This window comes from Stegodyphus dumicola, chromosome 1 (assembly GCF_044657685.1).
Source record: "Stegodyphus dumicola isolate Sdum_Otavi_A_Nest chromosome 1, ASM4465768v1".
Classification (NCBI taxonomy): Eukaryota; Metazoa; Arthropoda; class Arachnida; order Araneae; family Eresidae; genus Stegodyphus; species Stegodyphus dumicola.
This window is the reverse complement of record NC_140768.1, coordinates 78,169,191-78,183,035: the sequence shown is the minus strand read 5'-3', so window position 1 is coordinate 78,183,035 and position 13,845 is coordinate 78,169,191. Positions and strand designations below refer to the sequence as shown.

General features: G+C 30.0%; 1 protein-coding gene across 3 annotated transcripts in view; it reads left to right on the top strand.

Annotated features, from left to right (window-relative positions):
• LOC118182141 (cytochrome P450 2J6-like) overlaps nucleotides 1-13,845 on the top strand; it is a 145,976-nt gene that overhangs the window by 78,863 nt on the left and 53,268 nt on the right. For all 3 annotated transcript variants that reach the window (XM_085816626.1, XM_085816629.1, XM_085816633.1), the window contains exon 4: nucleotides 6,770-7,071. In XM_085816626.1, coding sequence (XP_085672752.1) covers nucleotides 6,770-7,071 — 302 coding nt within the window. The remainder of the gene's footprint in view (nucleotides 1-6,769; nucleotides 7,072-13,845) is intronic.

Sequence of the window (13,845 nt, the reverse complement as noted above, 5' to 3'; positions counted from 1 at the left end):
ATAATATAAATTATTGGAATTATAGGAAGAATAGTCTCGTTTTTTTTTCAATTAATTAATAAAACTTTTCAATCCGTATTCGTTTTCAAATTTTGCGTCCAAAAATAAATTATTGCGATAAATGCAACTAATTATATACTAATTTGTTTTTAAAGTGCTTTAATCTGAACACAGTATTGCGTATTTGCGAATCAAAGATAATATGAGACGCAAAGTTTGTAGAGACCATTATGCGTTTTAGTTTGGAATAGGTAGCTTGAAATATGTGCATTGTCCTGGCCAGGAATCGGACTCTTGATCATTCGTTTGTTTTGATCATCATGATCATTTGGACTTTTCGATTGCCAGCCAAGACGTGCTTCTAATTAGAATACAAAGGCTCGCGGCAATAAGGTAGAAAATACCTTATAAGTTATGTATTGGATAATAATACTTTTGCAATATACTGCTTCAGTTAGATGCGTGTAAATTTGCAATAAGGCAGATAGTTGATTTTACGAAGAACCTTTAGAATTTTTTGAATCAACAGAAGTGAAAAAACAGAATGATAAAAATTTATCGAGACAAATCTTAATGTAAATGTGTCATGTATAAAAGTAAAAAAAAATCCAGAATTGGATCAATGACAAAAGAAGCAACCAAAGAAAGCTCTGTAAATTGCAACAGATGTAATAAATGGCGTTCTAAACAAAAGGATTGTAGAGACATTAGGTTAATTGGAAGTAGGAGTCATGACAAATGAGCAACGCCTTCGTCTGGAATCGAACCACGGACCTATGGAACATGAGCCCAGCGTGCAGACCACCACACCACGAAGGCATGCTAAGAAGAGCGGGAGAAATACCTTTTCAGGTATCCTAAAAGTAATATTAATAGCGCAAAAATGTAATGGTACAAAGATGCTATTTTATATTTGTAAATTGAAAAATCTTAAGCTGGCAAAAAAAAAAGTAGCTGAAGATAATTTGTATTCACTCAGCTTTGAAACAAAATTTACTACGTTTTTATCAGAATTTTAAAGAAAGAAGACTGTTAAGAACTTAACTGAAGAGACGGAATGAATGAAATTCACATTGGTATAATATTTGTTAAATATTTTCAATGAAATTTCTTTTCAAAACGTTAACAGATTTAGTAAGAAAGAAATATTTCAGTGTTTCGTTCTTGCTAAATCATCTTGCTTTGCACAAAGAAATACGACGGTTCCTTAAACATAGTGAGCCTAAAATGAGAAAAGCAAGCAGATAAGCCCTCGGTTTTAAGAAATTACACATACTATGATATCTTTTAAACTCAGTCCAGTTAAGTGTTCAAAGACCATATAAATGATTTAAATAACTGCTGCTTAAATTTGAAACCTATTAAAACAGTATAGAATATTGCTGAAATCATTGGAAAATACTTCTGCTTAAATTATCAAATAAAATTGGCTTCGAATATGTTATTGAGACTAATTGTACTGAATTTTTAACTTTTTACTACATAACAAAACTGAAATTAATGAAACGAAATGATTGTGCCCTGTTAATATTGAATCACATTTTTTCTGGTTTGCATGCAAACGTTTTGAAGCATATAATGAAAACGTACATACAACCAAGATATTAGTCATTTAATGGCATGAACAAGAACTGTTTTCTTCCGTTCATATCATGACTTTTTATAATTTCACAGAAGGTGTTTATGCATTAAAGTAAAGTCGCTGAATACTGCTAGTTCGATCCAGAGTTCGAATCCCACTAACCGGCTGACTGCTTGAGCATTTTCATGGTTTTCCCCATGTGTAATATATACATAAGCCAGTTCTCTTCGAACATCCTCCACAAAGGCATCCCTCCCCTTAAGCAGCTAGCCCTCGAGTGCTTTGCCATAATAAAATAAATCAAACCATACCGTTACAACCGATAAAATACAAGTAAATATTCTTATTACAGATTACAGCACAAGTTTAACTTATGTTATAAATTATAACATTCGCTTTACTTGCATATTTTTGATAAATTTGATACCGGGCAGAAGCTTCCTTCTTTTTCTATTTTTATTAGATATGAGGCTATCATCTGAATTTGAAATTTGAGTAATTATGCAATGAATTATTAAAGTCTGATGACTTCTAACTTATTTTAAAATATTCTAAAATAATTAATATTAATGTAATTAATGCTGATTTTCAGTTCAGCAAGCTATATCTTTATGAAAGAAATTATACCGCGAGAAATGATTGAATAGCCGAGTTAATTCATATGTAAATTGGCAAACCTTCGTGGGAGGTTAATATAAGGAAACATTTCCTTGAACGGTAAAATGATTTTATTACTTTCACCAAAGCGAAGAAAAAACATAAAAGCAATCCAATATCCTTTCCAATAAAAGTGATTTAAAAAGAAAACATCGGTTGCATGAAACTAGTAATTATTCGAATGCATATAAATCTACTGTTTCCATTTCTCGATTTAATTTAAAAGCAATTTAAAAACTCATCGATGTTTTAACTGCTCCCCTTTTCATGTCTTTGCTGCCGAACGTCGAAAAACTGCTGAAATACTGCATTTCGTTTTACCCCCTTTTTTTTCTCTTTTCCCCCCACAAAGAATGCATTCCATTTGTTTATTAAATTGGCTATTATTATTGAAGCCAAGTTTATTAAATAATTATACTTGGCTTCTCTCTAACTGCCCGAGGCAGGTTATCATTTTAACCGTGATTTGGTTTCTTTTCTTACATTTAAAGGAACTTTCATATTGAAAAATTACAAACAGTTAGAGTACCAATGTGTTCGGTACTTTTAAAATGCAAAATGATCATTAACAAATTGATTACCATTCTAAACACAGAAACGTCTATTAATATATATGTATAAATGATATATATAATATCCGATATATTTTCATATTTAAGCGAAAGCACAATTTTCACAAGAAATTTGCGTGTTATTTACATGGTACCTTTTAATACTTTTTGCAGTAATTATTCTCATGTCCTGAACCTAATTTTTAATCTGGATTTTTAAACAACTTCTAATATTTTTGTTATTTCCTTATTTTAATATGCATGACATAATTAAGCATAATGAATTTTAATTTATTTCGAATTTAAATCTTCGAATCGTTTAACTTGTTTTATTATTTTTCATGGCTTCATTCGAATTTCATAAATTTCCTCGTATTTTAGCATTTTGCTTTCTTTTTGCTACATATCGTTTGCTTTGGGAATATTGTGCGCACATTAAAGCTTGATTTAATCAGACAAAGCGTTCGCAGCCCGTCTTGCATTTTGTGTTATTAGCTTCGTTCTTCTTTCTTCTTTTTCATTTTTTTATTCTTATTACTTATACATATTTTTATTTTTACTATCTTACTTGCTGTCTTAGAAATAATCCTTTTAAATCAAATTAAAATTCTAATTAACTAATAATATTTTCTTCTGTATGTATCATACGTACAATCATACACACAAAAAAAAATTATGCATTTTAAATTTTCGGTTATATTTTATAATTTTATGTATAATAAAATGAAAAAATATATACATATATATAATACAAAAATATAATGAAATGTGTTTTATATATATACAAATGTAGAGAAGGAGAGAAATAAGGGATCACAAATGCAAGTCACTAGTTAATGAAGTCATGAAATGAAAAAAAGGTCACTAGTTAATCAGAATTTTATTTTGATTTAAGAGGATTATTTCTAAGACAGCAAGCAAAATTGCTGTTTCTTCAAATGTTGCGATTACTCTAAAGTCTGTAATGGAAGTGATTAAGATGCATTGCACTGTAATCCCTTTAAACGAACCATAACACTTTAGAAAAATCCTTTTTAGCTGAACTCTTAGTTTTTCGACTTAAAATAAGCGGTGATCTAGAAAAGAATTTATTGGAGAAACTTATTTCTTAAGACGTAAATCCGGAACTTCCGTTTCAGAATCATTTGTGACTTTTACAGATAGAAAACTGTATGGCTAAAAGTTTTATCTTTCGTAAAATGGTGTTTGACCATTTCACTGATGATAAATGTATGTTTAAACCCACGCAATGTGATTTTTTACTAACTCAGAATTAGATGAATGAAATAATTGATAATTTCGGTTATTTCTTGTAGTAAATTGAATCAATTAAATCACTTTTTTATGGTATTAGTTTCAAAACTAAGAATTTAAATACAATGCTTAGTAAATTATTTATTTAAATCAAATAAACTATCAATACAAAAAATTGTTTGTTTTAACTTTCTCTTTTCATTTTGGAAATTATTAGATAGTATAATAAATCAGATATTGAGAAAAATGAAATTATGATAGCAAAAGGGATCATATAAAGCATTTTTCTGATACCTTAAATTCAAAACTTTGAAATCAATACTATAATTTGTGGGCTTACTCATTTGTATTACGCGACCATATTCCTATATATATGACCTTCAAAATTCGGCCATTATTTTGATGACTTTTGCCATTTCATTTCCGTTTACTTAGCTTACACGTTAAATCGTTTACTTAGCTCTTGTGTTAAACGTAATTTAAAGGAGTATTTCTGTATCTTAATGAAACTTTTAATCTACCGACAAAGAGAAAAAAAAAGGAAATTCCACATTTGGCAGACAATATTTAAGCAATTTAGTAATATTTAATATGTATATGTGTATTCAGCAAAATGGCAATTCAGTAGACGATTTGTTATTGGAAATGAATATTTGCTTTCAACCTTAATCATTTATCGTTGCTTAGATAATGTATTAAGCAGCTGTTAAACATATTCTTAAGATTACGAACACAAATAATTATAAAACTGAAAATATTATAAAATTATATTCTTAAAATCCATGCCATTAAATTTCTCTTGATAAGCGAGTCTTAAATAGGAGAGGGTTTTAAAAAAGTCCACTGAATTTCACAGGACAGCTTGCGGCCCAGAGTTGTCATTAATTTCACATTTTACCATCTAATAAGTGTAACTTTCCAACCAAAGATTTTAAGGAATTTTTATAAGTATTATATCAGGAATTTTGGATAAAAAATAGTTTTAGCAAACAATGCGCAAAAATTGCACATTTAAATGACATGCAAGTTTTATGTATTTTGATTAAAAGTTCTTTCAAATAATGTTCAAATTTTAGTTTTGTGTAAATAAAAAATTTTGAGAATAAATTTATCTTAAACCAAGCTTAAATCGTAACTTAAAGTAGGAAAGAAAAATGAAGAAAATTAATTAATATATAGCTATAATTTAATGAGTACTAAAGACTGTACCAAATACCCAAATACTGTTAAACTTCTAAAAATAAATGAAGGAACCGAGAAGCTTTTGTATTGGTTTTAATATGGTAACTGTTGTGACGACATCTGTCGATGCATTTTTGAAATACAAAGATTTCATTACCTAGCAAAGAACCATGAAGCCTTTGGTCAAAGGTCGAAGATGTATAGCGACTGGAGCAAAATCATGGTCTTGTTATAGGTTCAATGTTTCTTGAAAATGAACAAAACCGCTACATTCTCCTCCCCTAGTATGCAACATGACATTTCTTATAGATAATGACATTGGAATAATCAAGTTCATTATAGTTGACTAGGCACTTAAATGGAATTCCATTGGGATGAGAAAAGTTTTATCGGGTCAAAGAGGACTTAACAGTTAACTCATTAACCGATGTGTTAAAAGCATGTTTCTGAATTTCTTTGTTTCATAAGACATTGTTTGATAATTCCGTGACGTTTTGCATAATTGCCATTTGAAGACGACTATGAATGCAACGGAATGTTGCAGCTAGTGAATCACGTACAGTAACCACTGCATGGACTACATGAATGCTGGTTTTAATTTCGGCTACTTTGGTATCACCATATATCTGTGTTGATCTGAAAGAATGAGGTTTCATTGTCTAATATCGAAGTGCGGATCTTTCTACTGTAAACGTGTATCAGGTAATTAAATCAAATGTTTCCTTAATCCACTACCAAGTATAAAACGTATTTTATAATATTTTATTTATTTTTAGCGTTTTGGTAATCAAGATTAACTTGACAAAACCATTAATATATTTATTTTGATTTAGGGTTTGATAAATACTAGTATTTAGTTGTAATTTTAAACGTAAAACGGCTTGTGAAAAACAGCGGTAAACAAATCATAAAATTGACTTTTTTCTCGGAAGCCGTATATTGCCATATTGAAACAGAAGTCGTACATATTCTAAATATTCGTGTGAGTCACGAAAATGAACGTTAACGAAGACAAATGAACGACACACAAATGCGAACACACAGGAATGATACACAAATGACATTTTTGTTATCCGTGTATCTGCGATGGAATAAGTCGCATTTGTTTAGTTTTATACTTCATGTTAGAAACGTCTACTGTGGATTCACCTCGGCGTTAGAATATTTTATTACAGGTTATCTCATATCTCAGAATGTGATTCACAGACATTTAGAAAGTGTTGAAGCTAGTAAATATCTTTATAATTAAATGTAATATGACTAATTAAACAAGACGTCACTAGCTATCTCATTACCAAAAAAGAAGACAGCAACGTGAAATAAAAATGGAACTGGAGGAAAGATATATGTTACGCTAATCCAAATTATCTCATAAAGACGTCTATGCAATTTCTTGATTTTTTATATGTAAATTGTGAACAAATTTGTTCTTTAAATGCTATCGGTAAAGATTTCTTTTTCTGTGATGGAATATTACAGACTTAGAGCACATTTTTCTCACTGTACCCATTTCTATTGAATGAATGTGTTTTTGTAATTGCAGGAAGAGATTGCCCACCTTTTGAGCGAGCTAGAAGAATTTCAAGGGAAACCAGCAAATGTCAGGCGATTTTTAGCACCTAGCACCTCAAATAATATATCCGCTCTGATTTTCGGTCGACGGATTGATTATCATGATCCTATGAGAATTCTTCTGGATCAGGTTATTACAGAACTGATTCGCTTCTTCAGGCCCACCAGCATTCATGCTTGGTTTCCATGGGTGAAATCTTTGCTGTTCTATTTCAAGCTTTGGGACTACGACAAGTTGGAATTTGCAATTGAAAAACTGATGGCTTTTGTAGAGTAAGTTCTACTGCTTTAATTTCAATAAAATATTTTTAACATAAATATTTCATATTTAGACTTTATTTATACTGATTTGAATTCAGCCTTAAGGCTTGATATAAGTAGAAGGAATTAAAATGGAATTAGAAACTAGAATAAGAGCAATCTAGGTTAAATGTAATGTGAAACATGCTTTCTTAAATTTCTTATTAGAACTGAAATTGCATTTAAAACTCTAATATACATTATTTTCTTGAAAATAATGTAAGCAATATTTCTTGTTTTGAAGCATATAAGATGTTATAATTCACTCGTTTAGACAGATTAAGGTACTACGTACCTTAATATCTACATGGTATGAAATATGAAATTAAAATAAATTTTAAGGTTTACGCTTTGTTTCCAAATAACTAAAAACTAAACGGATTATACGGTAAAGAGCAAACGCATAAGTCACTGTTCATTGTTGATGTCCATTCCAAAAAAGAATGATTTTACACCGAATGAAAAAAACCAGGTGTAAATATTTTCTCTAGGTAAAGTTTTCTAAATCTGTTAGGCACTGGAATTCGGAAGACACTTCGATTAGTAAAAAGGATATTTGACCTTGTCAGACGAGAATTATACAGGAAAATGTCTGAATGGGACTAAATGTCGCGTGATATGAACTCCGAATGGGATAAAGTTACTTGAAATGATGAGAAGAACTGAAATTAAATGGCGTTTAGGGTAAGAATTATTTTCGTAACTTCACAAAAGCAAACTTTGTTTCGATGTTTCGACAGACAACAGCGAGACGTTTTGTCCGATGAAGAATAATTTTGTGTTTTTCAAAATTTAGTAGGTTGTAATTTTAGCTTCCTTTATTCCTGAAGGAGAGGAAATTTAGCTGGTACTTGAAACTGAGATACTCATTCGGTAAAATTCTCAAATCGTGGTACTTTGTTGTTTCCTGTATAATCTACCCAATTTTAAATCATCAGAAACAGCATAGTGATCATATGATAGTTTGGCAGTTTATTTAGACCCTAGACAATTTATTCCTATGTAATTTCTCAAAATTTCTTTGTTTCTGCATCTCTAATATTTTGTGCGTCCTATATTGACTAATATTTCGATTTAAGTTTAGAAAAAGAAACTTAAGTTTTTGTCTCCCAGTCAAATGAATGGAAATGAATGTACCTGATGAATATCATTGAAATTACAAATTACCAATATTTTATTAAACTGTTCTATTATTCTTCGAAAATTGTCTGAAACAATTGAAGAAGAATTAATAACTTGTTTAATATAAAATTCTATAGGGATCATTGTGGATCCTTTGCTGACTTAATTTTAATTTCACACATAATTCATTAGAACTTTCGATCCTTGTAAAACGAAATTTTAAACTTGCTCTATCAATTTAGAACTTATTGAATACTCATAAGTGAAACAAAAAATATTGCAATTCGCAATGTACATTTATTTAAAACCATTCCCATTATATATATATATGTGTGTGTGTGTGTGAGAAATAACAAAATATGATAGCTGCTTTAAAAATAATTGGCGACCTAGATTTGGTGCTCTCCCCCTATATTCATCTGTTCTCTCAAATTCGAGATTTTTCTACGTTATGTAACGCTAGTGGAAAAGGGGAACTAAAACTAATATTAACCAATCACAGATTAGCTCTACTTATATCTCAGTGGCATAAATACTCTTGGCACAATTATTACGTCATTTCTCTGCCTAGCTCTACATTGCTATTATCTCCTTGCTTCGCATCTGTAAAATGCCTGCGTCATTCTTTTTAAAAAACCAATGTGTTTAAGAAATTATCGTAATTGTATGATTAAAGAGTATGTTGTCTACGAGGAATTATTCTAACATTCTTGGAAATAAAGATGAAAATTCTCTGAGCTTAGTTTAGTATCAACTCCTTCCTCTCGCTGTACCATTCAGAAGTCGTGACTATGCTTCGAAATTATGACATATATATATATATAGTAAGTCTTATAGCAGTAATATCACTTATGTCATTTTTTAATCTATTATCATTATACTTGGAAAATAACTCGTCATTTCCGCCATTTAAACCAGATCTATTAATTTAAACATTTAATCCTTAGCCTTAGCCATGATATATAATACATTTTCTTAAGCAGAAGTTGCAGTATATCCCATTTCTATCCTCAATTCCATATGTCTGATACGCATAGGGTTCAGTTTCAAAAATTAAACGTACAGGAGCCTCATGAAGGACCGGTGAAAATGGCAAAGAGAAATAAATTTACTAGCGATAGATAAGTCCATAATTCCTAAATACTTCAAAATTGGATATCAAGTAAAATGTAAAAAAAAACAAATAAAAATATTCATAAATTGATATAAGTAAATGGGATTAGAGAGCTAAAACTTAAATTACACTAATGTGTCCTATAAGAGAAGTGGGATAAAAATGAAAGCAAGGGTGACTGTATTAATGATAACATGGTTCATTAAAAACAAAAGAAAGATTTTGATCAGTATGCTTCATCTTCAGGTGAAATTGCATTCTCATTCTGGTTTCCATTTCGTTTAAAGCTTTCTTGATCGGATAAATGAAGTATATAAATATTCTTATTCATTTTTAAATGCATGTTAACTTTCCAGAGAGTCTCCTGCACGTGGGAGAGGGAGGTTCAATGATTATCTAGAATCAGTGCCAGTTTTACTGATTGCTAAACAAAAAGAACTTTTGCATTAGTAACAGAATTTTCTGTTTATATTGCGACTTTAATTCAAAGAATACCTAATCTAATTTCTTATGGGTTTCTAGTATGCTCCTGTTGGAAGTATGATTTCTCCCAAAAATAGTGAAGTATCGTAAACAGGCTATAGCAGGGTCAGAAAAATTTAATTTCTGGACATGTATGATATTTTAAGTAATGAAATGTTAAAAGAAATTCTGAGTTTGAAAATGTATTTCTCTTATCAGTTTTTAATGCGGAATAAGTTTTTTAATTTTGATCTTGTGCAATTCTTAAAAAATAAGTAAAAGGTGTATCAATATCCATTCCACTATTCCTTCATAAACTTTATTTTCTTTTAACGTTATTTATGCACATATTTTCAAAATGTATCTGAATGTTTTTTATAAGCTACTAGGCCTCATAAAAGAATTCTCAAACTTTATTTACCCTTTAATACATATATGTTCTGCTTCCTGTCTTCCTGCTTCCTAGCAATTGATTTGCTTCGTAATCGATCAAAATGCATGTAGAAAAGCAGAAATCGGACAAATAACAAGCATGCAATATTCAGAAAGTCGACCTCAAAAAAATATCCATCAGCTCTCTGTTTCATACCACTACCATACATAAATATATCCTCTTCACCATCCGTTTGGTACTTATTTGTAGTCCCATTTTTCATACATTATCCAAGATTGATATTTTACCCAAGATATACGTTATTTTTAATCTATGTTCTGTGCAATTCATCTATTTTCCTTTATTGAGAAATGGATCACTTACCTAGGGCAAAGCGTATGAGGTCTATCTAGCTAATATTATCCCAATTTTGAAACTTTGCAAAAGAGTTGCTTCTTATAAGACACATTTGTCTGTTTCTTGAAATTGACAGGCTTTGAAATTAAAATGCTTTTGGGTGGAAATGAAGAGTGTTAAATTTTAGCTGTAATTCAAACCATTTTACTACTCACAATTGAATTATCAGGTCATAATTTCTTATGTTTTATTGTTCTTGATGCTTCATCAGCCGTACACAGCACATCTTTGCTGTTATTGATATAGACACATGGAAATTATCTAAATACAATCAACGAAAAATTACATACAGAAACATTAATTTCTAATCCTTCCCCTATTACAATAGTAAGGTTGTAAACAATAAATTATGTTCAACATTAATGATTTGAACGTTAGATGCTATCATACATAATGAATGCTACCCAATAAATTCATTTAATGGCCATCGTGCCATCGGTGCCATCTAGAATACTTCTTACTTTACTTCTTAGATCACTTTGTACCTCTTAAGTATAGATTTACCTCTTTTGTATTTGCTTCATGAAATTCAACGGTTTTTGATATGTGACTGGTACATCACAATGGAGTTGTACTCTTTAAAGAACTATGTGGATAAAGAAAAGGATTTATTCTTAAAACTTAGGAATCTAAACATTATTTTGATTTCATATAGGCTTTATTTACAAGTTCTGCATATTTTCTTAACTTTGAGTTTTTGGTTTTGGTTTTTGAAGAAGAAATAGCAAAAATATGAAACGTTTTACTGAAACGTTCTATGGACTTTGAAAATAAGCTTATGGAATTATTTTTTCAGTTTTACAGTAAAGAGTTGAGCTTTAATTATTTTTATTATTACCTTTTATTACAGCAATTTAGATAAATTAATATTTCCTGATTTTTTTTTTTTTTTTTTTTTTTTTTTTTTTTTTTTTTTGTCCTTGGCTAAGTAGTTTAGATAAAATATTCTATATTCGGCCACATGACTGAATGTAAGGTCATCAATATTCTAATTTTTATCATTAAAGATTTGTTTCTGTTTCATTTCTTACTGACGCAAATATGTTAAAAACACTCCGGTTATTTGTAAATCAGAGAATTTTCTTTTGGGTCTAGTGATATTACGTTTGAAATAGATGCAAAGTGGCATAGAGGTTTTCGATATTCTTTTGTTAAATTTCCGCCTGTAATATAACAACTTTTGAATTTTCTCCGGAAACGAAAATATAACCTTTGATTACCTACTCCTTAAGGAAAGGGGAACAGAACCCCTCAGCCTGAGAACATTTGCTATTGATAAAGGAATTTTATTGTAATTAACCCTAAACCTTCACCTGACTTCAGGATCTTCTTTAATTTCAATAAGCCTCTCAGCAGACTGCGTCTTTATTTTGATTGGAGACACATAAAACACACACACACACAAAAAAAAAAAAAAAAAAAAAAAAAAAAACTTGCTAGCTTGTCTAAGACTAATGTAAAATTATTTGATAAGTTCTTTTTTAATATGGAATAATGTAACTATTTCTATACTTCACTGCTGTTTTTTAATAAAGTATTTTTTTATCGAATGGTGGGCACTTGCCTTATTTCAGAATTGGCTAGCCATTTCATTGTGAAAGCACCTGATAGGCGGGCAGCGTTGCCTCCTATAAGGGGACAGACAATTTACAGCCATGCCTTTTTCTGGATTCGAACCCGGGACCTTTGGTATCGCAATCAACTCCCCTAAACACTATGCCGTCTGGGCGGCTATTAATAAAATGTAGGAAATGTAAAAATTTCGGGCACCCTATAAAGAGACATGAGCGTTGCATTTATAAAGCAAAAAATATCTCTTTGCTAATGGATTACTATAAAAATCTCGAAGTACAAAGAATTAATTATGCATTACATTACACATATTAGGTAATAAGCGTAACATTTTACATTTAATAGATGAACATTATTGAATAAAATTCAAATGATATTTGAAATTAAAAGAAAAAAATCTGAAAGGTTTAATCTTTGCTAATGGATTCTCTTTAAACTATTGCTATTTATTAGTGTCCTAACCTAATGGAATATTAAAAAAATGTCTTAAATTACGTTCAAAGGGGCGTTTTTTTAACGTTTTGTGTGTTACCTTTACTTATTATATATTATGTTTTTCGCACTTAAACCATGAAATTCCGTAATCAATTTTTTATTTCGTTGGAATTTTCATCTTACGAATAATAAATTACTTAAAAGATATATTTAACAACAAAATTATCTCTTAATCAAAATATTGAAGGCAATAATATAATAGCCCAAATACAACAATTAGGTACGTATTTGGTAAATGTTCGAAATACATAAGATGTAAGAATAACAGTAAAACATAGACTTCTGTGCTTGAACATCATGCCAAATGCAATTAATCAATAAAAATTTCCGTTGTTTGTTTATCATTCAACGAAATGATCTTTTCGAACTAAGTATACCCGTTGGGCAATACAACATACTTAAACAAAGGGCAAGAGAAAACATTTCAGTTGAGCATTCCACAACTTTCATTACTGTTGCCTAGCATTCTGCCTTATAATTCCGCCTTTTTAATCGATTTCCTACATCCAATAATCAATGCAACTACGCATTAATGCTAAGCTACAACGGATGTTGTTAGAACATTTAACTTCTACGTGTTAATGCGCCGCGGGATATGATACTAACCCCACAGAATTCAGTTAATGAGTCATTTAGGACTGAATGCGATACGGTAATGAGTGTAAAGATTCTGAAAACAATTACAATTCCCGATGCTCATTACTAGAGTGTAAAGCCTTAAAGTTCGATGCAAAGCGGAATATTCAGCTTCGAGGAAGTCATATGTTCTTGTTCCCATAGTTTAGAGAGCATTAGCATTGCACAATATCTTTCATGTTTTATAATAAATGGAAAAAAAGAAAAAGGTACATAATCATCATATACTATTACTTAGATATATCTGCACATTAAATATGAGAATCATCAAATTTCATGTATTAAATATATGTAATCACTACTGTTACTTTTGCCATCGATAATGACACTATGAGACGAAAATGGAGGCCACAGACTTTGTTTCTTTAAATATTATTCCTCGATATATATTTTAAATTACAAGTTTCTGGAAAGTAAGATGCTTTAAATACTTGGAATAGCTAAATTCTTTAAAATTGAAGTGAAATGTTTTGCGTTGTCAATGTACAACTATCAGCCAATTAGGAAATATTCATTATGCTTTAATTGCTTAAAGCATTAATGTCCATATTTTTAG